We start from the raw sequence: 27373 nt of genomic DNA, 5'->3' as shown, positions 1-27373 counted from the left end.
TAAATTGTACATATCTACAAAACCATCACAGTGAATATTGTTGCTAAAAGATGGTATGGCATTACAAAACTTAAGAATTCATCATAATAAATATATATCTAAAATCCATAAAACATGCTAATTCATAATGCAATTAAAATTGGACCACATCCTAAAATATCGTGTATGTCCCCAGTAGACCCACTATAAGCATGTGTAAAGATCTTCAGTAATGTTAAGGCCTGACGGGTGTTTGGTGTTCAGTGCAAGTATATAGTGAGTCTCGAGGCGGCGAAGTTTATCCTCTCTGTTGCCGCCTCGTCTACTTGCCGGTACGCAGTCTATTACATAGTACCTAAGTTTGTTACTCTTGGAGTCGTGCTTGGCTTTAAAATGTCTTGCGACAGGGTAGGTATTATCTTGATTGTCAATTGCTCTGAGATGTTGGAGAATTCTTTTGTGTGCGGGATGTTTAGTGCTCCCAACATAGAGCAGCTCACATGGGCAAATCAAGACATAGACGGCGTATTCAGTTTTGCATGTTAACACCTTATCTATTTTATGTTCCCTCCTGTCAAATGGCGAGCGGTAGCAAGATTTGTTGACTGCTTGTTGGCAAGCCTTGCATACCTTACAATTAAAAAAGCCTGTGTGTGTTTGATACCAGGCTGTTGACTCCAAGATCTCTGGGCTGGTTTTCACCAGTTCGTCCCTCATAGACTGCCCCCTACTATAAGTGATGGATGGTCTTTTTGGAAGATCGCTTCCTATCACCGGGTCACTGAGGACTAATGGCCAATTCTTGCTGATGATGGACTGTATTTGTTTGAATTGTGCGCTATACTGCACTATTATCCTGAATTCAGGTGGCTTAGTGACTGTAGCATTAGCTTCCAGTGGCAACTCAGGATGTCTTAACAGCAGTTCGGATCTATCTTTTAATTCAGTTTTTTGGATAGCTGCATCTATAATTTTACTTGAGTAACCCCTCTGTAGGAATCTGTTTTTACTCTCTTTTTGTGCGTCTCTCAGGTCACTCTCCCTGCTATGTATCCTTTTAAGCCTGAGCATTTCCCCGTACGGAATGCTGTTCACTAGATGTTTAATATGTGAACTTTTGGCATGCAGGGTAGAGTTCCCTGCGGTGGATTTACGGTGTAGTCTTGTCTCTAGATTGCCTTGTTCAACAAACACTTCTGTGTCTAAGAATGTGATAGATGTTTTACTTATAGTGGCAGTAAACTGGAGGTTCAGATTGTTTCTATTGATGTTAGTTATGAATAATTCTGCTGATGTTACATCCCCCCTCCAGATAACAAACAGGTCATCGATGAAGCGTAACCAAGTTACCACCCTGTTGTGCATTGTCTCTGCGTGTTCTACCATGAGGACCAGCTCCTCCCAATAGCCCATGTGCAAGCACGCGTAGCTAGGAGAGAAGCTGGCCCCCATGGCAACACCCTGTAGCTGCCTATACATCATATTGTTGAACATAAAAACATTGCTGTTTAGACAAAACTTTGCCATATCCACCAACATATTGTTATGCTCTGTCATGTTGGGTTGTGCTCTTTGCAGGTAGAAGTTCATGGCATTGAGGCCGTCTGAGTGTATGATACTCGTGTATAGTGAACACACGTCCAATGCGATTAGTAAATAGTCCTGGTTCCATGCAATGTTCTTTATTTTATTCAAAAAATCGCTAGTATCACTTATATATGACGGCAGTCTTTTTACCTCCCCCTGCAGGAAGAAATCCACATATTGTGACAAATGTTCAGAGCAGCTGTTCCTAGCTGAAATAATGGGACGCCCAGGAGGATTTAGCGGGTCCTTATGCAGTTTAGGCAAAAAGTACATTGTTGGTACAATGGGATGATCGTTTTTAAGGAACTTGTGTTCAGATTTGGTAATCAGGCCCTTGGTTTTCCATTTGGACAATTTTTTATAACAGTCCATATATACCGCCTTTAGTTCCAATCCTGTAAATCTGGTGTAGCAGGTTCTATCATTAAGCTGCAAGAGAGCTTCTTTCAGATACATTTCTCTGTGCATCAACACAATGTTTCCTCCTTTGTCAGAGGCACGAATTATAAGATTACGATTCTTTTGCAGCTTAACCATTAGAGCTCTGTACTCTGCCTTCTGTTTGTCATACTTATGTTTGCCTCTGTGAATTTTGATATTCAGATCCTTCAGCTGATTGGTTACTTGGTCATGGAACAAGTCTATAGAGTCTTTGATCATGACTGGATTAAAGGTTGACTTGGCTTTGAACTTTGTGGGAGGTTTCATAAGCCCTAGCAAGTTGACGTTGAGCCCGGAGGTTCCCGATGTCGATTGTGATTGTGCCAGACCGCATTCGTTCTGTGAATTTGATTGCCACATTTCATCAAGTTCCTCCATTAGATCAACTGTTGTTTGCGAATGAGCTGTATTTCCAACAGTGGTATCACTAGATGATGTGGTTTGTGTGTCCTCATGTTTGTTCAAGATAAAATATTTTTTCAACTTTAATTTCCTTGTGCTTTTGAAGACATCCAGTCTGGTATTCACATAGTTAAAATCTCTCTTTGGGCAAAACGAAAGGCCAAGGCTTAGTATTTCTTTTTCCTTTTGACTCAACTCTATATTGGCCAGATTTACCACAGTCTTATCCAAATCAATGGGAATTATTTGTTCTTGCCCCATCCTCCTCTCTTCTTGCGAGTTCCCCCTGCGTTTGCTGGCCTTCCTCCGCTCTCTGCGCTTCCAGTTCCTTGAGCGGTATAATTCTGTTGTCTTGTCCGAGGCCGCAACGTTTGCCTTCTGTCCTCGCAAAAAATCTCCAGCTCTTCATCCAGTGTATTTTTTGGGCCTGCTGCTCTTGCGCTCTCAGCCCTTTCTTGATCACTGTCCGGTTCAGAGCTGTTCTCGGAGTTAGTTGAAATATATATATATATATTAACCTCCACTTGGAGAGTCACTCAAAAGAAGCCAAATATCTGTATATTTCTGCGTTGCGTTCTGTGTGTATTTATCTGTAAAAACGGAAACAGGGAGCCCTACTCATAACTAGAAGAACACTGCACTTGTCAGTGGAAAGCATTCAGCTCACTGAGCAACCCAGCCGGTTTTAGTAGCTAAGTACCCACAGCATTTTAATTCCACAACATAAATGCCAAATTAATCTTCACATTTCCTGCTGAAGAAGTTGGCACCAATTATCACAGTTAATTATTCTGTGAGGAGATACTAAATAGGAGTATTCACAAAATCTTGTTTTTATGATATAATCATTTTACTTAAACACGTTTCAATGTGCAATACATTTCAGTGGCTTCAGCTCTAAAAAGATATTGCTTACAAACGTAAATTAGTAAAGGTGTGGTTCGAAAATGTAAAGCCTCGTTCATGGCTCATGGTAATTCTTTGCTTTCGTTTCTGCTCTCAGATATGCCACTTGAACTAGCACAGTTGTTGAGGCTTCCAAAATTGCAATTGCCTAGTAACACTGAATTCCTCAATTCTTTACAGATACCAGACCCTCATTATGAGTGGCCTCTTATCTCCTAAAGGGCTCTGATAGTAATTTCTGTCCCCATTAGGATGGTGAGTCTCACTTTCACCCAGAGATTTTGGCTGCTGAAAACAGTGAAAATCTTCTTGTGAAAGTACTTTTGAAAATGTAGGATTATGGGAGGGAGCTATTCCAGAATTACAGATTCCCCCAGTAATTCCTTATTTCTTAGTGGACCTCCAGGGCCCAATTTCTGAAGTTTCCCCATCCCAGGTGTACCGGTATGAAACAGAAAACACATATGACCAGAATCACTCTGAAGGCTCTTGAACAGCAAGAGCGTCACATACATTTCAGAAGCTTGGTGGTGTCTTCATGTAGCTCTTTGATCAGCCCTTTGAACACTGTATGTAGGGACAGTGAGTAGCACACAATGAGGGAGCATAGAGCTGAGTTCAAGCTGATGTGGACACAGTCCATGCCCTTGTTCACAGACTCAAGCTTGTCTTGGAGGAAGTTTTTAGAGGGTGACCTCAGCAGGGCTTGCATCCCTTACAGTCACCCAGGCTAATCTATGAAAGCCAGCATGGCTTGCTCCACCACCAGCATATAAGCAGTTCCACGTTGAGCATGCTCTTCTGCACCAGGAGCTGCTTGGAGGCACTAAGGGAGTCCAATGCACTCTTGAAACGTGACATCCGGTTTCACTTTTTGCAGATTTTCAGCATGAAGCCATCAGAGTCAGAACAGCTCCACAGGCTGCCGATCCCTCTTGCTCGCTCTTTAGATTTGAGTGCCCTGGCCTCCAGAGGGTGTGAGATTGCTGATTCTACAAACGTCTCATGAGGTGCTTTGACTCAGACAGCCTTATTACCAGGATGTTAATTGGTCCTCGTCTAGGCTCAAGTCTCAGTATCCATTCCATATGTGTATGCTAATACTTTGTAAATGTGAATGTGGGTGTACTTGTAAAGCGCACTGTGACTCCAAGGAGTATCCTGGCGCTGAAGACCGCTGGGGAACCCGTCCCGGTTTTCCCTGTGAGATGGTCCCTTTCTGGGTATCTCCAAGGTGAAACCAGGCATCCCCGGCGTCTGTGGGGGGCCGTTGTAGAGATGAGGCACGCTTAATGCCCAGAGTTGCAAAGTGTGTTCCCTGGATAGAGTAGGCACCGAGGCGAGAATTATCGAGTCCGTTGACCCTGGTCCACGACCCTGCCGCGTCGGGAATTGAACCCTGGTCCCGGGCCGTTCTCTGCTTACGGGTCTGCTGCCTCTAACCAGTGAGCCACACCACTCCACTTTGAGTCAATAGATTGTCATATATCCTCATCAGAAGTCAGTGGTTTAAATCCTGAGCAGCTAGTCTTACAAAATGGGAGGTCTTCTCCTCACACCAGCCCACTCATTATAGGCCTCACGATGGGCTCCCGTATTTGCAATCTTCTGCGACCGACCTTCCATTCATTGGGTCGCGGAAGTGATCTGCGTAGTATGAGGTAGAGACTTACTACTAGTGCTCCTGCACTGGACAACACTAACACAATGTCAACGTTCTGCCAGGTTCTGTTTTGGTCACTACCTCTCTTGATAAATGAAGATGTCAGAGATTAGCCAACCGCTTACTTTTAAATCACTACGCGGATTACAAATGGAAGATCAGGGTATATTTACATGCATTTCAGAATGTGGTCCTCACAGCTGCCTGGGTGGTTGTCTAGAAGCTGGATTCAATTGTGATTATATCCAATAGGTAGAATGAACTTTATGCCCAATTAACATGTTGGTTTAATACTGTTCTCCATTTTAAATTGGACGGAACTCCTTTGTTATTCAGTGTGCCACTGCTCAGTTTCCCCTCATGTGTGCTTCATGATTGCCATGGCATTGGAACCATGATAACCAGCGCCTTGAATCCTATTGTGTCAACGATTTCTGCAAGCACTTTATAACCAGCAACAGAAGCAGGTCTTTCCTTCACAGGCATGTTATGATTTGTAGAATTCTTGAAACTTAAAAGACCTCAAACAGCAGAGCCAGTGTTATATGCTGGACTGTGCTATTATTTACTCATTCCTGAAAATGAGCACAATTGTTGTAAAAACAACAAGTGTTAAAAAATACTCAGCACTTGTTTTCAAGTCGGGACATTTTTCTGCTTTCTCTGTATCCAGTTTGCTGCGACAAGTATTCCCAGTGTCTCACTTTTCATAATAACCAAATTAATTTAACAATTCTTGAGAATTAATGATGCATTCTAGAGTGCTTGTTTTCTCAGTGACTAATTTCCTGCTCGAGTAGGTGAATTACTAAAGGTAAGCACCACATCGAGGGCAAGCAGTTGGTCTCAATAATGTGTGATCACTAGAACATGTTCTGTTGAGAATTGACTAAGTACTGTCACCCGTGAACATCAATGTCTTGGTGCACGTAGACCTACCTTAAAACCAACATACACGGGTAGCTACACTCACATTCAGTCATAAAGTGTGCTGATTGTTAAAATAAATCACAATTAGTGAGATTGTTCCTAGCACGCTCATTACTTTTATAGCCCACTTCTCCAAAATGAAGTGATGTTTCTCTAATGAGACATAAATGGGCTGTCAAGAGACTGCTTCGACTTATGAGCTTCCATCGCATTTGAATGGGTTGCACATGAACCATTACTCTTTCTCACATCACTAATGAGCAGTCCCTCGGGTCTCTGCTGAAACCACCTGAGCAGTATTAGCTGCTTTTAATCCTGGAGCAATCATGCTTATATTTGCAGAACATTCGGACTTTAAATATAAAATCGTGTATTGTCTATTTTGCAGAGTATACTCTCCACCTCAAATTATACTTATAACTTCCTTGTTTAAATCGAACAATGCTATTGCCCCAAATTGAGGACTTAAACCATGGGCGCTGCAGCTGGATGCACACCTTGTTGTCTATAGAAACCATTTTTGTTTAAAGAAACAGGATTATTAGCCATTACATTTCTTTAACAAAGGGTGGTTCTCATTTGCACCTTTACATTTCAAGAGCAATCGGTGAAATTACTTAAAATCGTCCTATTGTATGTGGGTACAGTACTTCACACATGTGAGAGGGTCTGACAGGATTAGTAGCCTAAATTTTCTTTAAGGGTTCCTATAATTCGATAATGCCCCCGATGTTCCGAAGCCACTCACAACTGGGTGTGTTGTTCACTGGTACTCTTACCTTTGACATGCCTGTTTAGGAATGCAGATTATTAGGACACATGGAGTTCAGGACATTGACCAAGAAAGATCATCAGCCTAGTGGGCTGGGCTGCTTGGGATCAGTTTCTTGCTGCCTGCCTCCTTGACCGATGCCGCGTTACATGCCCACTTTCAGCAGTGCCCTGTTTCCACTGCATGTCTCCCTCTACGTAGGGCTGGACATGGGTTATTTTCACGATGCTGGTGTTGGAGCTCATTATCCTGTCCGGCAGAGAATAGTCTAGATGACTGTAAGAGAAGCAAGCATTGCAGAGGCTGGCCTTTATAAACAAAATCTAGAATATGCAATCATAAACATGGTGGAGGCTGAGTCTAAAAAGAAGGGTGCGGAATGTTCAACTTCCAATCATCCGTGTGCACCTAGTCTTATAGGGCTGGTGCTAGGGCTGTAGGAGGGCATCTTTGGTGGCACTCTTGCTCTCCTGGTGCCACCATTAATCCAATACTGGGGCAGAGTCAAGAGTTGGAAGGCAATGGATTCTGAAGCATTCACAATGTAAAGTGTGTGCGTGACAGTACACATTGAGTACCACTGTTGTGCTATGATTGCGTCTATGCTGTATTGCAGAACTATTTTCCATTCTGAATAATTGCTACATTGGCTTACACAGGGCACATTTAAAACTTTGTTGCTTGCACCTAAGTCCAATTAGGTAACAAAACCTAGTTTGTAGATGTAAACAGCGGTTCCTGATTCAAAGATTCTAGTTTCTTCGGTAGAAAATATTTCATTATCATAACTAGATTTAGAAGCCGGAATACAGTTGTTCTGAAGCTAAGTGCAATTGGAAGGCAGGGATTGGTAAGTAATGTACACCCATAAACTTTTTGGGCATTCACTACACCTAAAGTTTTTCCCTTACTCTTTGACATGTAAATGTACATGTGTTTAACTGAGTTGTAAAGTTCCTTAAATACCTTAAAGGGAGTTTAGTGGTAGAACCGGATATTGTAAATGACAGTTACTAAGAGTACATCTAGCCTTATTCTGAATAAAAGAAATTCAGACATCTGTTCAAATTCTGGTAAAAATTCTCTAATGAGGGTATTTCTAACTTTTAAACAGAGGTTTGTGAATCACCCTGTCATGTATTAATGAGGAAATAACAATACATTCACTGTATGCAGAAACACAACACGTGTCATTTACAATTTGGTTTGAGCAGATGTGCTGATAAACCATATAACCAATGACAACACTGGAAGTGAACCGAGATAAGTAAATCAATAATTTCATAAATATGTTGCCTCACCTTTTACTGGTATGCTTATTTCTGCAGCCCTTCACTTTGATCTCTTGTACTACTTGTCTAGATGTATTTATAGTAATGTGATCTCTGAATGTAAGTACAATGAACTGGTCACATTATCTCAAACAACTTAAAATAATTTCTTCTAATTTATGATATTGTTACCCGAATTTTTATTGGTAGCGTAGCACCTTTTTCAAATGTACTGACTCTTTTCACTTATCTGGGAGCTGCGCTCAAAATATTTAAATGGAATTTTAACAAATCCAGTGTGTTCCAATGTCTGACTTCCTTTCAGTGGACATGTATAACTGTTTTCCAGCCTTTACTACGTCATGAATTTCCAAAACGGGGACTGGCTATGTCTCCAGCCAATGGTGAAGCTTTGCCTCGTCTGAGCTACATTTGCGGTGCTTGCTTAACAGAACAGCGAAGTTTATGGATTAAAGTAAAAGGGTGCACAGTGAATTGTCATCATCACCGTGTGTCATCGCAAGAAAGCGTAGATGGTCCTCTAGACTGTAAATGTGGTGCCCGATCGATTTAAAAACCGTGTATTTTGAAATGCTGGTGAAAGTTGAAAAGGTGAAACTGCTAATTGATTCAATTAAGACATTGAGAAAATAAAAACAAAGTGTTTGCAGATAAAAGCCTAATAAATAAAGCACAACTCCGTAATGGATAGGTGTTCTTTTGTGAAGGCATCGTTGTCTATTTGAGGAGGGCCAACAAAAGAATTTGAAGGTCAGCTGCGATAAGGTGTGCTTTGGTAAACGTCTTGCTGCAGTCAGACTAGGTACATTTAATGCTTTTATCCCAGCAAGCGTTTTATATCTGGCTGTGTTGTAATGCCTCCACTGATTATGTAATTCCTTCCTAGGACTAGGTAAAACTGAAAGAAATAGGGGAAGGCATTGCCAATGTTGTGGTTCATGTCTCACGCATATTTGTAGGCGGCCAGTTTAGCAGTGTGAGAGTGAATAGGTTTGATGCTCCCATCCCAGCAAGGGTCTAATTTTTGGTGTGGGGGTAGTGGACACGGGGTGGGTCTGGTTCCACTAGTTCTGTAATCTGCAGAGACAGGATGTCTTCCTAATTTTTGTATGCGTATGTCCATGCCAGTATGTAATAGTGTGTGTCAAGGCTGCTTTAGATTTCTATGCTGTAGTGGTGCAACAAATGCCTCTCTTCACCCAACATTGCCAAAGCATGATGGGTGGTAGAGGACATAAGAATTCAGTCATTGTGTCATGGTTTGCCAGCTGTGCACCAGGTGTTTTTTTAAAATCTCTTTAAACTCTTAACAGTACAGAAGTCCTCACAGTGTATATACATTTGCTAGTCTAACACACATTGGTTTTTCTACAAAAGCCCAATAAACTAACTATTATTCTATATAGATCACAGTACTGAAGACTGCATCTTGTGGATTTCACGAGGTGTTACTTTTTCCTTCTGATGTGTTGATCTGTTATTGATGCATATTGATGAGTATTGTTCTGTGTTAGGCTATTGACACGTTGAAATGAAATGAAATGAAAATTATATTTATATAGCGCATAGGCTACCCTGAGGCCTCGCAGCGCTTAAAACATTAAACATCACAAACGCAGCGCTTAAAACATTAAACATCACAAACAATATCTTGCATTTAAACCTTGATAGGTGAGTTGTATGCAACATAAGGTGATAGGAGTAAAAGATGAGGGAAGCAGGCACAGAAAGAGTCACAGAGGGATTGAAATTCAAGTTTAACTGTTGTGAAATGTAGCATCAATCAAAGTACCAGCAATTAGAATTAATATTAGTATATATCTCTGTCAGTTGAAAATGTATGATTTGGTGTAACTGAAATTGTTTGCATATTTTTCAAAATAACTCTCACCAACACACGTTATATTACAGAAAAATTGACCACTGTGCTTTTGTGCATTATTCGTTAAACAGTTAACTGACTGTCACTGTTTTACATTTTCTCCATCCAGCACATTAATAATGACCACATACATGGTGAGAAGAAGGAGTTTGTATGCCGGTGGCTAGATTGTTCAAGAGAACAAAAGCCATTTAAAGCCCAGTACATGTTGGTGGTACACATGAGAAGACACACCGGAGAAAAGCCACACAAATGCACTGTAAGTAATGGCAAAATCATTAGTTGGAGAGCAGCTTAATGGTGTATTGCTTGTTCACCCAATAGAACAGGTTTGACATTGCTACCGAATGTGCACAACTACTTCAATGAGACAAATATTTTCTGGCTTAATGACAGAGTTGTGACTAAGTCCATAGGCATCCAGTCGCCAACCAACATTCTCCTTCCATTCTATTGCATTTCGCTAGTAGAAAGTGACATTCCCCCATCTTTGGAATGACTCCGGGAAGTACTCTTATAACCCATTCTTCACACATCTTCTGGTCTCTCCTTTTTTTGTTTAGAAGAGTTTGGTGACAATGAAAAATCCTCCAGTTTCCGGAGTGAAAGCTAACTCTAGAGCTGAATCAACTATTTATTTATTTATTTTTAGAGTTTTCTATAGCGCGAACTTGAACCGATTAGGTTATCAGAGCGCTTTACATAGCACCAGTTCCGTTACATGTTATCACAGCAGTTTACATAGAATCAGTTACGTTGCACATTACAGGATCTTGAACCGATTAGGTTATCAAAGCGCTTTACATAAGACAGCATTCGATGTCCAGTGCCCTCCTCCGCCGTGTAGCGGGGGACCTCTCCCAGCCCTCCGAAGTCGTCGAGCTGTCGGGACTAGGCTCCTGGAATTTCAGCTGTCCCTTTACAACTAATTTGTTTGAAGTCATGACGGAAATCTCAATCCCAGCCGCAACCAAGTGAGCTCTCTGTCTCCAAGTTTCTCTCCGCGCTTGGTGATAGTCTAGTATTTTGGATTTAGGCGGCTCGCACTGGTCATGACACGTGACAGACTTCAGGAAACCTCGTTGTTTTCGCAGGTGCGTTGCCAATTTGGGGACCCACACGTCGCCATCTTGGGGAGCCTGCGGTCATCCGGCTCGGTGGGTGTGAGGGTGCACAAGGTGGTGGAGGTGTTGGTGCGGTCACGCGTTGGCCATGGGGCGCTGCCCAGACATGTTAAGAGCAGGCCCTATCTTCGCTCTGCGGTCACTGGCGGTCCAAAGCTTAGGTCCATTGGCGAGTTGCAAGGAGCACTGGGGGCCAGTTGTGCACCCCCCTGCCCAGATATGTTAGCGGGAGGCTCCGCTAGGAATCAGCGAGCAGCCAGCGACCCTACCTCCCGGGTTGTTGTCGTCGGGTGGGCACCTCCCGATAAGGCACTGCAAATGTCCGGTAGATCGCACTAGAGGTAGATGCAGGCGAGGGTTACTGCCAGGGATCCTTGAAGAGGGCTCACCCCCGCAGGTATGAAACACAAAGAAAGCTTGCGGGGTCGCCTATGGGAGCGGCAGTAAGCGCTGGGACCCGATGGTCAAGTAGAGGCGCCGTCCGATAGTTACAAGTCCCACCCGGCCGCCATTTTAAGGTCAGGCAGGCGTGGGAAGGCAGATTGTAACCGGGGCCGCCCCCGGTGTCTTGCCGCTACCGAGGCCCCCGGAATACTATCCTCAACTAGAGGATTCTCAGAGGTCTCTCAGAATCGATCGTCAAGCGTACCTCCCACAGAGAGTTGCGGTCCTCGGCGCACTCATCAGGGCTCCGACCGCCATTTTGCCCGCGGCCGTCTTCTCCTCGCGTCTCCAGACCGATCCAGCCGCTACAGCGGCTCCAGGGGCGATCAGAGCAGCCCCGCAGGTGCCCTGCACCTTCCGCTTCGTGTGGTGCCGAAAACAGCCTACGGGCCACTGGGGAACCGCCAGGCCAGGCTCCCGAGCAGCGCCGGAGCCGGGAGCCGAGATGGAGCTCGACCGCCCGGCTCGGCTCCTCCCATAAGTACAGTATTTTAGCTTTGTCCATCCAGAAATTGGAAAATGTTCTTTACTGTCCAAATCTAAATGTGGCCACAGTGTTCTTATTCATTGATATGAATAAACTATAGAATACTGAGGATTTCTATTCTTCCTAAAATGTCATAATATGGGTCTCTCATTTCAATGGGTACTGATCATTAAACAACATTTTCATTTTAGATATTATCGGTCAAGACAAACAGTGTCCAAAAACTTTGCACTTATTTACTCATGTTATCATTCTTAAAATATGAAAAGAGATATTAGTTGAGACCACTTAAGGTACCTTTATTACATATTACATAAATAGAAGTTGGGCCTAGCATTTTTTCGATTAAGTATTAAATATAAATCTAGTGTGGTGCGAAATCCATCACAGAAATATTCTATTTTTAAAATGTTATTATCAACATTGAATCGGTTCCGGTTCAAAACCTTTAGTCAGTAAAAAAACAAGTTTACTATAGAAGAACAATTATACGACATTGATAAACAAGACCTGAAATAAGAGATAAAAACTGTACGAGCAGATAAAAACCTAGGAAAAGCATTCCTTAACCGCATCGCTGCTGCGGTTATTTTTGCGCTGTGCGGCTGTTTTCGAATAACCGCGTTACACGACGAGCTCAGCTCGTCATCCGCATACGTCACCCGTGGCTGATGACGAGCTGAGCTCGTCATCAGCATCGAAGGGGTTAAACAGTACTATTAAGATATTCCCGGGCCACCATTTTGTAATAATGAAGTACAGTACATAAATCGGTCCTCCCGCAATTCTAGGTAAATACAACCATACAAGGATTACAAGCAACATACATAACACACATACAGAGGATTTTGGGACCACTCTAAACTCCTATGTATAGACCCTAAAATTACGATTCACGACAATATGCCTTCAACTCATTATATGCTTCTAAAATATAATAAAGTTCATAAAATGAGTGTGCTCTTTGTTAGACTAAGAAAGAAATGCTATTGCTAATGTACACTGCGCCCGCATAAATGAGGCAATACTTAAACATATTCAAGGGTCTGTCAGGGCACATGGGTGCTTTAACCCAGTTTAATGGTCCCTGACATTATTTGCAATGAAAAGTGGTTTCAGATAAAATCGCTGCAGCCCATCATGAATTCTACAAACAAAAATAAAGTGCTTAGTGCTCTGTTTTGGAGTGCCATCACATGGGCATAAGGTTGCATCACTAGGCCGTTGTTTCACTATTGGGAAGGTGACTAAAAAGTGCACTATTCCCAACTGCAGCCTGGTTAAAAGAAATCGGTGCAGAGAGCGTGAAACCATAGACAAATAAGGTTGGAAGTCTTCTCCCATTGAAATTGGCATATATATATAAGGCGAGGGTAGGTTTCCTACATTCAGTAAGTTCTCTATTTTCAGATCTAGAGCGTAAGAAGTGGGATTATAACTCACTGTTATGCTGGGCCAATACACTATATGGAGATCGAATCATAAGGGAGCAATGAACCCTCTTTAGGGTATCATTAATATGAGAAAGCCAAGGAATGTTAAAAACATGAGGAAGTGTAAGACAATCCATGATGATGGATCTTGTGAAGGTCGTTTCGGGCTAGGTCCACAATGACTGCCAAAGAAGGATTGGCTTGAGTAAGAGTAAGTCCACTAGATAGTTAAGTGAAACCTCGTGGTGAGCATTAAGTTGAAACGGAGGCAGGGATACTCAGCAGACGCTTGAGGAAGGCATTCTCATCTACCTGTAAAGAGCCACTCAGCGCATATCTCCAGATGCCTCCTCCATACATGGAGGCAGACAATGCTTTGGCTTTATATATATATATTAATCATTTCTCTAATAGGGTGACTACAGAGCTTACTTGAAAATCTAAAGACACCCTCACAGACCCTTCTCGTTTTTAGTCTAGTCCTTTGTACATGATTGACCAATAAGCCTTTACTGGCAAAAGATATACCCAAATAATGTGTTGACACTCATAATCGGGGAACCTTCGATAAAGAAGCTCTGCTCCTGTGGGACTTGTTCCAACTTATCATCATAAAAATCTTGGAGATATTGATTTTCAATTTTCTCCCCTCCATAAAATAAACAAAGGTGTTTATCAGTCTCTGCAGTCCGATGATTGTTCTTGACAATAGACCTGCGTCGTCGGTGTAAAGAAACACAGGGACAAAGCAGCTTGCAGCTACAGGCATGTCGGCCTGCATAGCCCTGGGGACATCTTCAACCCCTTTGATGTAAAGGGAGAAAAGGAATGTGCCAGGACACAGCCCTCTCTTATTCCCATCTTGATTTTAAAGGAGTGAGTACATTCTCCACTTGTGCCAAAGCGTACATTGGCAGTCAAACTCGGGTACAATCTAGCAAGAAAGCAAACAAGATTCTCAGGTGCCCCAAGCTAGAGTAAAGTTTGCCATAAATGATTCACGTAATAAAAGGCACAACTGAGGTCAGCAAAACACAGATATAATGAGCCAGGCTTGCCCTTTATGTACTTCCTGATAAGCAGGTCCAGGTTGACACACTGTTCTACTGTGCCCAACCGTTTCTCAAAACCATACTGGGCTTCTAACAGGACAGAGTTATCAGTGGCTCACTGTTCTAAACTTTGTAGGAGCACACTACTCATCAATTTACAGATGACTCCAATAATGAAATTGGGCGATAGCACTTAGGATTGGATCTATCCCACCTCTTAAAGATGGGTACTATAATAGAGTTGTCCCAGCTAGGGGGGTATCATTTACTAATAGGGCCCCAGAGTTCACACAGAGCCTTAAAGGCATGAACCGGAAACACCATATTGCCTGGGCACTTTACCCACTGCACTGTGATCTAGTCTAAGAAGGACATCCTCCAGGGACACTTCTAGGGGTCTGCTACCAATTGGGTTGGCTAACTGTTCTGTATCACCCGCTAGAGAGACGAAAATGTCTTAGTAATGCTCAACCACATGCAGGGTGGTACGTGGGAAGTGAGTTCTGGGACTGTGTCATCTTTCAAGAAGGGGGCATTAGCAGTGTTCCCCAACAGAGTGTCACCATCCATCTCAGCTGCCTGGGCCAGATAAACCCAAGACTTTTCCCTAAGTTCCTTCTTCCTATTGGCTAAAACCAAGATGTAGTCCTTCCTAAGTAATTTGATGACAGTATAGCCTCTTTGTGAGCTGTGCGGTGCTGTCTGCAGCAATTTAGCTACCTGAGTGCATGAATGATCAAACTAGCCATGCTTCGTTGGGGGCTGGGTTTTAGGTTTTCGCATCAGAGAGACGTTAAATGGCCTAGTAAAAGCTTCAAATGCATAAAACCGCAGCATATTATTTATCTTATCACTCAGGCCGTATTTAAACTCTGCTTTATTGGTAATTAACAACTTTTGGAGCACAGCTGAAGGTTCGACCACGTCCAGATAATCCATACCCTCTTGGCCCTAATAGCGTATATCTTAGTCATATTGGTGCTAACCCTCAACTTTTCAACATGTGAAGACAGGTATCCAACCAGTGGATTATGGTCACTTACTGCAGTTGCTGTTATTCTATGGTCAAGAGAGAGGTTCCTGGCTGAAAATGAGACAAACAAGTGCTCAATATTCATGCTTGCTCCTCTACCAATAACAGAGGAGATCAGGACTTTATTTACTTCAGTATTGGGGTCCAATAATGATAGGTCGTACCTAAAAACGAAAAATTGAAAGACGGCCCATAGGAGTTAGGTAAAACGTGAGAGGCCCCATCACCTGCTAAATCATTTTTACCACATACCAGTTTGACGGCAAAAGTACATTTCTGTATATTAAAAACATTTCTATATATTAATACAATTTGATGGGCTGGCTTGCAAGAACGTATCTAAATCTGCCTCTAGAGCAGTTATAACCACACTGGGTGTAGAGTCAAATACATTATTATGGAAATTAATTAATACTAGGTCATATCCGCCCAGAAAGGACAAGCACATAAACTGGTAATAGGGTGAGGCAGTAAATGATCTCCTAGTAACCTCGGGTAACAGATTAGAGTTTGGAGAACCCCCCCTCGGGCGATGATGGAGCAGTAGGCGTAAAAATAGTGGAGAATCATTTCATGTGGCAAGGGACTACGTCCCAAGTTTCCTGAAGGCAGATCACATGAGATGTTGAAGCAATAGGGATCCAATCTGGGACATCTAGCATGTTTTTAACAGCAAATATATTCAATGATGTAAATAAACATACTCTTTTATATTCTGCTGATGCTGGTAAAGGGAATAAAACAGTTTGCCTAGGGGTTCTAATACCTCTGGCTCAGCTAGAAGAGAGATAGAATTACAGATGGATGCAACAGGCCCAACTGTCGGTCAATGACTAAAGAATAGAGGGCAGTTGGATTGATTGCCCCATTCTTCCTTATTGGGTGAGTCCCAGTGATGTTATGTCAATCTGTGTCCTGTAAATCACTTAGTGCCATGTATCTATTGGATGTAGGAATGGCAGGTTGACAGTCAGCAGTTGGAAATTGGACAGGAGAAGCAGGAGCTTGCACCATGCAAGATGGATGCAAGTGGCGATAGAAATAAGCCAGGGGAAGAAAAGGGATGTTGCCAGGAGTAATACTAGGCATTTGGGGATTAGACAGAATCTCACTTGGTGCCCTGGGGTGTTTAACATTTATAATGACACAGTACCCCTTGATAGTTTTCCTAGTGGGTCCAATACACCCAACCCTTCTTGTCATAATTATAAGGTCAGCTCTCGCGTTCGGAAAAATAAACTTAGAATGCAACCAATGGACGACCTTATTCCTTAATTGATCAGATGATTCAACTTTACCTGGGGGCAGAGGGGGAAAATGAGTTATTATTGCCACATACGGGAAACAGGCAGAGGGTAAAATGATGGTCACATTGTTAATTAACACCCCCTCCAGCTCAGAGCTGCTAGTCTTCATCGTTTGCTGTGAGACACTTCTTGGAGTGGTGTCAGGTGGTCATGCAGTCTCAGGGAAAGTTAAATTGTTGGTTCTAGTCTGATCTGGCTGAGCAAGATGTGGGTTCATAGAGGGGACAATGCTGTTAGCAGTGCCCCCAGAGCCATTTGGCAGTAACAGTGCTATATGTCGCTCCACAAAGACACTGCTCAGGTTTGTCCGTGTTTCCTGCAGTTTCTCGAGATGAGCCAGAAATGACCACAACACACTTGTGACATGTTACCACCCCTTTCCTCGACATGTCAGGCACACTTTCTTTGGACTTGCTCATATTGTGAGTGCGGGAGTCAGACATAGGACCAAGGCTCAAGCTGTTTAGAGCTGCTGAAGGGTCTGGGCATTGTCTCTTGGATTTGCCTGTCCCTTCTGCCCTCTTCCTCTTTCCCCTGAGGCTTTTTATGTTCCTTTTCCCCACAAGCATTTGAGCCCCCTCCAAACCATCAACAGCCGCAATGAGACCACAGTCGGGGGGAGCAGTTGGAATATCTGGATCCCTGAGGGCACCGCTTTCAGCAGCGTGTAGGAGCCCATATCGGTCATAGTAGGCTCGAAGAGGGCCTGCAAAATATCAGACTCAGGTTCAGGAGGGGATGATAAGGACAAGCGTTGTTCTGCTGATTCAATTTTGTTATTGATTGCTCCCACAGCCAGTTGTAGAAAATCATCTAGGGTAGTACCAGGTGTGCAGCTTCAAGGGAGCAGCACTTCCTTTCCCCATGTCAGAAATACTGGAGGCAGGGGACTAAAAAGCACCACCAGCAAACGCCTAGGCTCAGATAATGACCAGTAGGAGTCAAAAAAGGAGTGAAAGAGCACAGTACCTGAAGAGGCTGACAAAAGAGGGGTGGCCCAGGAGAACACACACCAGGTTTTGACCCAGGCACTTCCCACTCTGCGGGAGGTTTCTGGTTGTTTGAAGCGCATCTCAGTCTGGCCTCTCCTTCACACAGGGGAAGGCTGGGGGAAGAAGTCCCACCACAACTAGGGCTGCGGAATGCTGCAAAACGATGCCGCTCGGAAACTTGCTTATGAGTGTCCCAACAACCAGCAGCATCAAAATATCTTTATTCGGCCGAAGTCATAAAAGCATGACCCCAATGAGAAAGTACAAATAATTAACATTCCAGCAAAGGCATAGATTTAATCAATAGGAGATAAAGAGCTCATATGCAGTTCACAGTGCATGTATATCACAGATTGTTAAAATGCATATTGTTTCCATGAATTGGCTTTATGGCAAAAGCATATACTCCATCAATAGAAGATAGAGGGCCCGATTCACAGAATTAACTTAAGACAAAATCCTAAAGTTACTACTTTTGGTATTCACAGAATGCACTTACTACTTTTGGTATTTACAAAATGCACTTACTACTTTTGGTATTCACAGAATGGATTTATGACTACTAACTTTACGTTCGCACTCGGGCCGGAAATTCTGGCCAGGAGGCCCACTCATCAAATCCAATGATATTTTAGAAGGATATTTATTATTATTATACGGTGTAATACTGCGATCTGAGCATACTTATTCAAATTAAATTAAAACAAGGTCCAAAAATCAACTAATTTTATTTGACTAATTCAGGTTGTCTACACTTGGTTACCATGCTGATTGGTGCCTTGAGATGTATACCTGTTTCATTAGCTTGAACTTCTTTAGTATTGCTTGGAGAATTCTGTGATCATTAATGTCTGGTACAGCTTTGGTCACATTATCAAAAAAGAAATCTTTGTGCATATATTTCATGAAACAGTAAAATTAATGAAAGTATGTTAGCACTTCAGTGCAAAATGATCATGCCGAATTTAAAGCAGGTTGGTAATTTTAACTCTCTCCAGTGAACTACTAATAACATCACGTTTGGCACCACACATGATATGATATGTTACCATCACATATAACTTCAGCAGTGGTCACTCAGGAAGTCACTAGGCACTTTTCATGTCTCATCACTAATGGCATCACACTCAACTTATATTATAAAGTAAAAGAAGAGGTAAACACATGTGTGTATTCTACTTCCTGTGCCATTCTATTCCATGTAATGATTACTCCTTTTCAGTTCTTGAATTTTATCACTATTTTTTTAATCTCTTTTAATATTATCCATGAAAACTCACGAATGCAGTAATGTTTCTTAATTAAAGTAAACTTAAAATTGTATATTATTTATTATAATTAGCATAATTATTGTGTGTTTAGTGACATGGGATCTGACTTAGTATTTGGCGGATGCGTTACTCCATCACAAATGTAAAGGATATCCCATGCACCATATTATATAGGATATAATGCCTTTGTAATAAGGTGGACAGGATGTCCAGATAGCTGTCAAACTCTGAAGTTAATCACAGATCACTAGTTGATACATTTGTTCACTGAGCTAGCTTGTCTGACAGAGCTTCATTAGAACACTTAAAATGTACTGCCATACCTTGTGTCATTGAGATGCTGAGTACTTCCAGCCAATGCTGCTACTTCTTGTACTGTTTACCTTTGCTGTGTGTGTCACACCTAATCACAATTTACATTTTCTACTTAGTTTGAAGGTTGTTGTAAGGCCTACTCCAGACTTGAAAACCTGAAAACCCACTTGAGATCTCACACTGGAGAGAAACCATACGTCTGTGAGCACGAAACCTGCAACAAAGCTTTCTCAAATGCATCAGACAGGGCCAAGCACCAAAACCGAACTCATTCGAATGAGGTATGCTTGTGAATTAGAAATGCCTTCCTAGCACATGTCACCAGAAGAAGAACATTGTTCTTTATGATCTTTCATGTAGAAACCTTACTACATATGTTTTTGAGGAGCACTCTCTGTCTTCGATTGTGTCAAATCAATTTAACGATCATGCCTGTTAATATTTTTTTGCATTTGCAAACCTACAGGAGTTTATTTTAAATTTGAGCGAAATTCATTTTCTTTACATCGCAGTAAAGGAAAAGTAGATTTCAATTTTTGTTGAATATGCATGTAGAATGCTATGCTCAATTTCTTTTTTCTATTTCCTTCTTTCAAATCTTTTCTTTTTTCTCTGGGCATGTTTTTTCAGGTATGATCTAAGTAAGCATTCTTTTATAACTATACACTTTCAGACCAGATTAGCAGGATGGCTTTGTTTGCCACAGTTGATACGCAACCAGTCAATGCTTGCAAACCTTTGGCAAGTAACATAGCTAAAGCTTTTCAAAGTATGTAATTGGAAAAACGGTGTTGGCTCACAATGAACTGCAAAACAACACTTATTGCCTTCCATAGTTTTCTAGCATATTCTAAATGACCTCATTATTGTAACAATCTTAATTATATGTGTAAGTAATATTTTTTCTTTCTAATTGCTAAACATTGGAAAAATACATTTCTCTTGGGGAAAGTTTCTTCTAGCGGAATTCCTCCATATGCTGAATGGAACTCACATTATTCCTGCATCAGGGCTTTCAGGGTAATGTTCTGCACATAACATACCGCAGTAGAACATCACTTTGAACGTTCCTGAGTTGGAGCATGGGTTCTGTGGTTTGGGGCTTATTTTGTTCAGTTTCTTATTTGAAACCATAAGCAATGTTTTAATGGGCCAACACCATATCAGGGATTTCTTTTTTCTTTATCATTTAGCAATGCTGCAATCTATGGATACCAGCCCATGGCATTAATTGGCAGGAGTATATGTTTGAGCTGGATGATTTGTGTCAGTTACTTCTGCTTTCTGATATTTGTTGAAGATCATTTAGGAGGCACGAAAGATTTCCCAATTGCTCACTGACATGCTGTCAGTTTGTGATGGTAAATCACCCCTTAATCTACTGCGCTCTGTGGTTATTGAATGCTGTGCAAATTTGCTATTTAAAGCAAAAGTAATATCTAAAACATCAGCCAGTTTGTAATCTTGAAACATGCAGGATCAAATGGCATCCACAAAATGACTAGTCACAGTAATCACAGAATGTAGATTTGCAGGGTTGTGATGGACCTTGAATGTCTCAGCATTGTACACAACGCAGCTACATTAATGATTTGTTAATATATTGAAAGTATTTTCCAACTGCCCCACTGCAGTCCAACAAAGATAACTGGCGCCCATTTTATCATGGGTCTTGATCGTGCAAGGTTGTAGTGTTTGTTCTTCAAATGCTAAGGCACTTTAAGCAATTTATAGAAAAAATATATGTGAGCTGCATATTTAGCACAAGACACGTACAGTGATTAGATATTTTTAAAGGTTGGTTGGAGTGATTTTTCTATTTTCATGGATCTCCCTCCATGGTTGATCATCTTGAGTAATAAATGGAGAATAGGACAGGTGGCAGATGATAAAACGTTACCGAAAGAAGCATTGGAAGGAGCCAGTTTCTCCTGCTATTGTGCACCTTTGCTTGAGTAAGCTTATGAATGCTACAGAGAGCATCAGATTTGATCCTGGCTTCTGGCTGGTCTGGTTAACTCAACCTTGTGGTCCATTTTTTTAAGTGGAAGGATTTTGCAAAGTACCTGTTGGTACCTTTTACCATTGCTTGGATTGTGAACATTGACATCATGTGGGAAAGCAATTTAAGTATTTATAATATAATAAATATATTGATATCAAAAGAGATAGAACCAGAGGAAAGCATTTCATGTCCCACACATTTTTGACTCATGGATTCCCTCACATAACATTCAGAAGACATAGGGGTGCGATATTTCGGCGCACATCCCGTTGTTGCTGCAGGGTGACGGAGTAGATTACTTGGTCCCTATGGTGGAGGGCTCGCCTGCGAAATGTATGAATGACCGCTAATGTGGCGCTCATTTATAAGGTATTGGCAGGATCCACCATCGCGGTGGTTCCTGTCAATTCATATTGCTGTTTGGTGCAGGGTTGCATCAGCATGACACAATCCTGCTCCAAACAGTTGAAAGGTTTTTGTTTGAAAAAACTCTCAAAACGGGATTTGAAAAAAATACAATAAAAACAATAATGCTCCCTTTCTATGGGCGTCATCTCCCATGGCGGGGGAGCATTTTTTATATTTTACTATCCCTCACCACCATGGTTTGCCTGGCGGTGACAGACTGTAAAACAATGGCTACATCTCTGGCTACATCTCTATCCATTTAAATTGGGCGAAGGGGCATGTAGAAATTTCTCCGACGGCCCTTGCTCCATCAGGTCATAGAAGAGGCTTGGCTATGGCAGTGACAAAGTAGTCAAACCTTTGGTCCACCCGCAGTTTAATCAGGCAGGCGGACCATTATGTTATTGGTGTGTATACTATGTCACCATTGTGAAGGAGTATACACACTGCAAGCATATAAATTGGCCCCATAATTTGCAGATGTATGTCGTTACTACGCATGCTTTTACAACGCATGCCTTTACCACACAGGTTTTACAACGCAAGTCGTTACAACGACTTGCGTTGGGGGGCGCTGGATAGTGAATAGTTTAATTTACTATTCCAACTCCAGTCCCCGTGGATAGTAGGGAAGGTTTTGCATAGTAAATTAAACTATTCCCTCTCCTACAGCGCCCCCCAGCGCAAGTCGTTGTAACGACTTGCGTTGTAAAAGGTGTGTGGTAAAAGTTGTGTTGTAAACGCTGTTCCCGTAATTTGCTAACAGCTTTTCATTATCGTTGTCCCATATGCATTTTCTATTTTGCACTTAATTAAAATGCTTGGGTGCTGAATTTGAAAATTCTACAAGCCATTATATCTGTTTCTCTGGAAATATATTTCCTTAATGCTCCCCAAAAAAATTAAGGGGAGAGAAAATGTTTTTGGCATTAGTAGATCCACCACTGAGCTATGGTAATACATATTTCAGGTTCAGTCTATTCTTCATACAGTCACTAATCAATCTGCACTGTCAATTATTTCCCATTGATTAAAAGTCTGATAGTGGTTTAAAATGACAAATTGAAAAGTTGGGTCCCATATATACTGCATGCTAATTTCAGAAGAAGTATTGCCAAAAGTTGTCAAAACAATATTCAATAGCAGAAAATATTTGTTGATGTTGTAGGTGATTGTTTGAAATCTCTGTAGACTGTGTTGCTCTGATTCTTCAACGAAGAATGCTTTTAGATTTTAAATCAAATCTAAATAAACTAACATTTGTTTATGTTTTGGTAGAAACCATATGTTTGCAAAATCCCGGGCTGTACAAAACGCTACACAGATCCCAGCTCCCTCCGCAAGCATGTGAAGACAGTACATGGACCTGAAGCACATGTGACCAAGAAGCAGCGTGGGGATCTCCATCCGAGACCTCCTCCTCCAAGGGAATCTGGGAGTCATTCACAGTCACGATCACCAGGACATAGTGCACTTGGTGATCAACGGGACCTCAGCAACTCTACCTCAAAACGTGAAGAATGCCTGCAGGTGAAGTCTGTCAAGACTGAAAAGCCAATGGTAAGCAGCATTACTTTGTGAACATTTTCAATATTTAACTCGAGAATCGTGTAACCTTTACCAAAAGCTATAATACTTAAAGCAAGCAGAGATGCCAATGCGTGAACTGCGTAAAAAACATACACTAACATGCAATGGCTATCCCAATACAATGTAGAAAATAATTACTATTAGTACACTTTTAGATTCCCTAAACCGTGCCATTCCTAAGTTTATTGTGAGAAAATGGGGTTTGGTTGCAGTACTCGTCACTTTTTGCCTGACTTTTGATGCAACTTTGACAATAGAGTACAGGGGAACCTAGACAACAGGGAGCCAGTTCCCTGCTGTCCAGGTTCCCCAGTACCCGTGTTCATTCCCTAAAAACATATCCACAATTGATGCTTCTATTCCCCGTAAGTCATTAGTAATTGGGAAAGTGCCTTCCCAGTGTGCTCGTGTGGTTGGAGTGTATGCCATTTATTGCAGTATTATCCTTGCACCTGTGATTGGTTCTTTTTTGTAACATGCACACACCACTTTTCTCTTGTAACACACTGTTTGCTACCTCTCACATTTTGTTTGCTTTTGATACTTGCACAAGTGCCACCATTGCCTACGTAACGTTTGTACTTGTGCCTCTGTGTCTAGCATATATTGCAGTATATTACCTCTAAATGTACTTTGTTTTCTCTTGTAACCTGCACACTTGTCACTCTCTCCTCCTGTATTGCACTGTTTGCTACCTCATGTATTTTGTTTGCTCACAATTGTCACTTTTACCTCATGTAACTTGTTGTCTGCTTTTGTAATTTGTTGACTTGTAATTTTCTGTTCCTATTGTGAAGCGCTCTGACGCCTTCGGGTAAGGTCTGCGCTATATAAAAACGCATACATAAAAAATAAATAAATAAAATACCCTGGGTACCTAGGGCTTGGGTGCTGAAGAGGGTTCTGCGGAACCCGCTCACTGGGACCATGCCACTGCCCTTGCAGCTTGCATGCCTAGTGAGGTGAAAAAATGCCATGTCAACTAGCACTTCTGAAGATATAGGTAAGTCACCCCTAGAGCAGGCCTTACAAGCCCTAAGGCAGGGTGCACTATATACAGGTTTGGCCATATCTGCATGAGCAGATATACCTCTACAGTATTAGGGTCTATTCCTTAGTACAGGAGTACTTGGTACCAGACAACTCCTTTTAATGAATCCACACTGATGCCAGTGTGGGATTTATTGTAACATATACACAGAGGGCACCTCAGAGGTGCTCCCTGAAAACCTACAGACCCTGATTTGGTGACTGACTTGCTTTAGGCAGCCTGTTGCACACAAACACGTTTCTGGACCCCTGGATAGCGAGCATCTACTCTCCAGGACTAGAAACAATGCACGTCCTGGGTGCACCTCCTCCCCCAGGATGGGCACAATGCTTGAAGGGGAGCTTAAAAGGCCTGCTACCTTTGTTATGGGACCCTCAGCATCTGCTGCTCGCAGCAGATGACAGCCCCCGGTTTATACCCCCACTTTGTGAGGGAAAGCTAGAAAGTCTAGCAGGTGTGCCCACATTTTCCAACTACACCTCTCAGGTGGAGGAGGCGAAGTTAAGCACACTTTTCAGTCCCCACTATCTTGGAAATGAAGGAACTCTTCCAATCAGTGGCATAATACAGGATGCAGTCACCCCAGGTGAGGTACCCATTCACCCTGCCTGTTACTCCCTTAAAACTCCCACTAAATCTAGTATTTTGGAAGCTCCCTCAGACTTTGAAACTAGTTACCTGCGACCTAAGAAGAAGGACAAAGAAGACGCTGTGCAGCGAAGCCTGAAGATGACCACTGGCTTGGCCCCAGCTCTTCCGGCCTGTCTCCAGCTTCAAAGACCCTGCATGAAAACAATGCCTGTCCTCCAGCCAGTGATTTCCAGAAACCAGAGAAAGACTGTCTGAACTTTGAAAAAGACCAGAACTCCAGATGACAGTGGTTCTTTCCCCAAGAATCCAACACCAAGGACCCTACTGCCAGATGAAATCACAAGTCCTGACCATTCTATACCTGATGCCTCCGGCCCTTGATCAGGTGGCTCACCAACCAAGAACAGATTCCACAGCGATTCTGATCTCAAGTCTAGAATTGGCTGACCCCTCCTGGACCACATCTGCAGCCTGACTCCAGGGGTTCCCGCTGACCGCAATCGGCTCTGGTAAGAAGAATACGACATCTAAAGGTACCCCTGCACCCGGAACCCCTGGACTTTGGGGATATGACTCGATGGTGCCCCTACGACCCGCTACATCTCAGCTTACCACTGCTCTCATAGGTCTCCTTCCTGCAGGCTCTGGTGCAACGCCTGCAGCCGAGTTGTCTGAAGCACACTCTCCATTGAAAAGCATTGGGTGTCCAAAGCTGAATTTGCACCCTGCACCCAGCCACCCCTTTGCCCCTGATGGTGTATGTACGGCGCTGCTTTGGGGGCCCTCTGTGCTTTATCTTACCCCAAAGCTGGGCCCCTGCACCCAATTTACCTACCTGCAAGCAGTGTGGCTTCGAGCACACCCAGTCTCCATTGAAACTGATTGGGCCAAACTAAGTTTTACCTCTGCACCCGTCTGCCCTTGTTCCGTTGGTGGTGCAGTTTTGGTACTCACTAGACCCTTGCTGACCTTTGGTCCCGAAGACTGGAACTGTAAGTTGAATACTTACCTTTATAACTGTATTATTGCTTTCCTCCATGGGATAACATTGAACTCTTTGAAAATTGTACTGTGTTGACTTTTGAAACTGAAAAGTATTTTTATTTAAAAATGTACTTACCTTATTGCAAGACTTTTGTTCCCAGAATATTCGCAGTTTTGTAGATGTTACTGTTAGTTGTACTTATAGAGCTCTGTTCACCTGAGGGTCTCTTGGCGCTTTAGTAGATACAATTGCTCAGTTTATCTGACCCCCTTCAGAAATGTTTCAATCAAATTTACATTACCTTGATTATTATTACGCCTCACAATGAATATACCTCCAGTATGTTTAGGAAAATATTAAAATAGCTAGCATTATCGCTGTACTTTTATCGCTTAGCAGGAACTTGCACCTTCTTGGTGTTCCCACAGCTGTTTCCATATTGTGTTGAGGTAACATGCCCTAAAAGTTTGTTATGCACTTTTGCCAACAGTGCTAATTGTATTCATAAATTCTGTGAGCGCTGTTGTAATATGTACCTCCAACACGAAAGAAGTATAAGCGCATAGTCATTATCTTATTGTTCTAATTTACTGTATTTGGCATCTTCCAGAGAGGCTTCTGCTAATGTTGACAGAAAGCGGGCAGAACATTTCCGCCCAATTGTTGAATATCAATAAGCTACAGTGTGGTACCAAACATTATGGTTGAACATTAGGCCTGATGAAAACACAACACTGACTGAAAATTCAGTTTCCCTGATTGTGTACATAACATAACATTGTTAGTGATTTTCCTTTAGTTTGTAAAGAATAGATTAACATTAACCATATTCTTTTAACTAATCTGGTCTTTCTTCTTTCTAATTTCAATAAATGTCTTGCGGTAACTTCCTAAGGACAGTGGGTAATAAGGTGAGGGATATTTAAAGTATTTCGACAGAAGCCATCGTGTCACATTTTTACATGAATATCATCTTTTATTTTCTAAAGTGTGGTCTTGACATTTCACCACTTGATGTTTTTTCACTGCATCCATAAAAAAATCCATTTGTGACATATCTGAGTGTTCATAAACACAATGATTGCAATGTCCATGTGCCTTTCTCTCAGCATTAAACAGAATGGGTAGAAAAAGGTACTTATAGTAAGAGATCAATGTTGGGAATTATTTGAAATTACAGTACTGCTTGAAAGATTATTTGCCTTGCATTGTAGGTTCATGCTGGTGTCAATAACTCCATGTTTTTTATGTGACTGCCCTCTGGGTTGTCTGTTAATAGCAATTGTGATTGTCGTTTTTGTGGCATGACCTCTGAGCCTACATTGAAATTGCATTCTCCTTTCACGTATTGTACCACCAAGTACCAAAAAAGGAATGCTCTCCATGGAAATAATTTTGGTTTACTACACATTTGGATCATAATAAGAACAG

At 42.1% G+C, this 27373-nt stretch overlaps 1 protein-coding gene across 1 annotated transcript in view; it reads left to right on the top strand.

Moving 5' to 3' along the window:
* The window catches only part of GLI3 (GLI family zinc finger 3), a 394212-nt gene that overhangs the window by 355327 nt on the left and 11512 nt on the right, over nt 1-27373 (top strand). The window contains exons 11-13 of the mRNA XM_086964868.1: nt 9964-10113; nt 19429-19593; nt 23004-23285. Of these exons, the coding sequence (XP_086820994.1) occupies nt 9964-10113; nt 19429-19593; nt 23004-23285 (597 nt within the window). The remainder of the gene's footprint in view (nt 1-9963; nt 10114-19428; nt 19594-23003; nt 23286-27373) is intronic.

This window comes from Lissotriton vulgaris, chromosome 4_1, assembly GCF_964263255.1.
Source record: "Lissotriton vulgaris chromosome 4_1, aLisVul1.2, whole genome shotgun sequence".
NCBI lineage: Eukaryota > Metazoa > Chordata > Amphibia > Caudata > Salamandridae > Lissotriton > Lissotriton vulgaris.
This window is presented reverse-complemented; position numbering and strand designations above follow the sequence as displayed.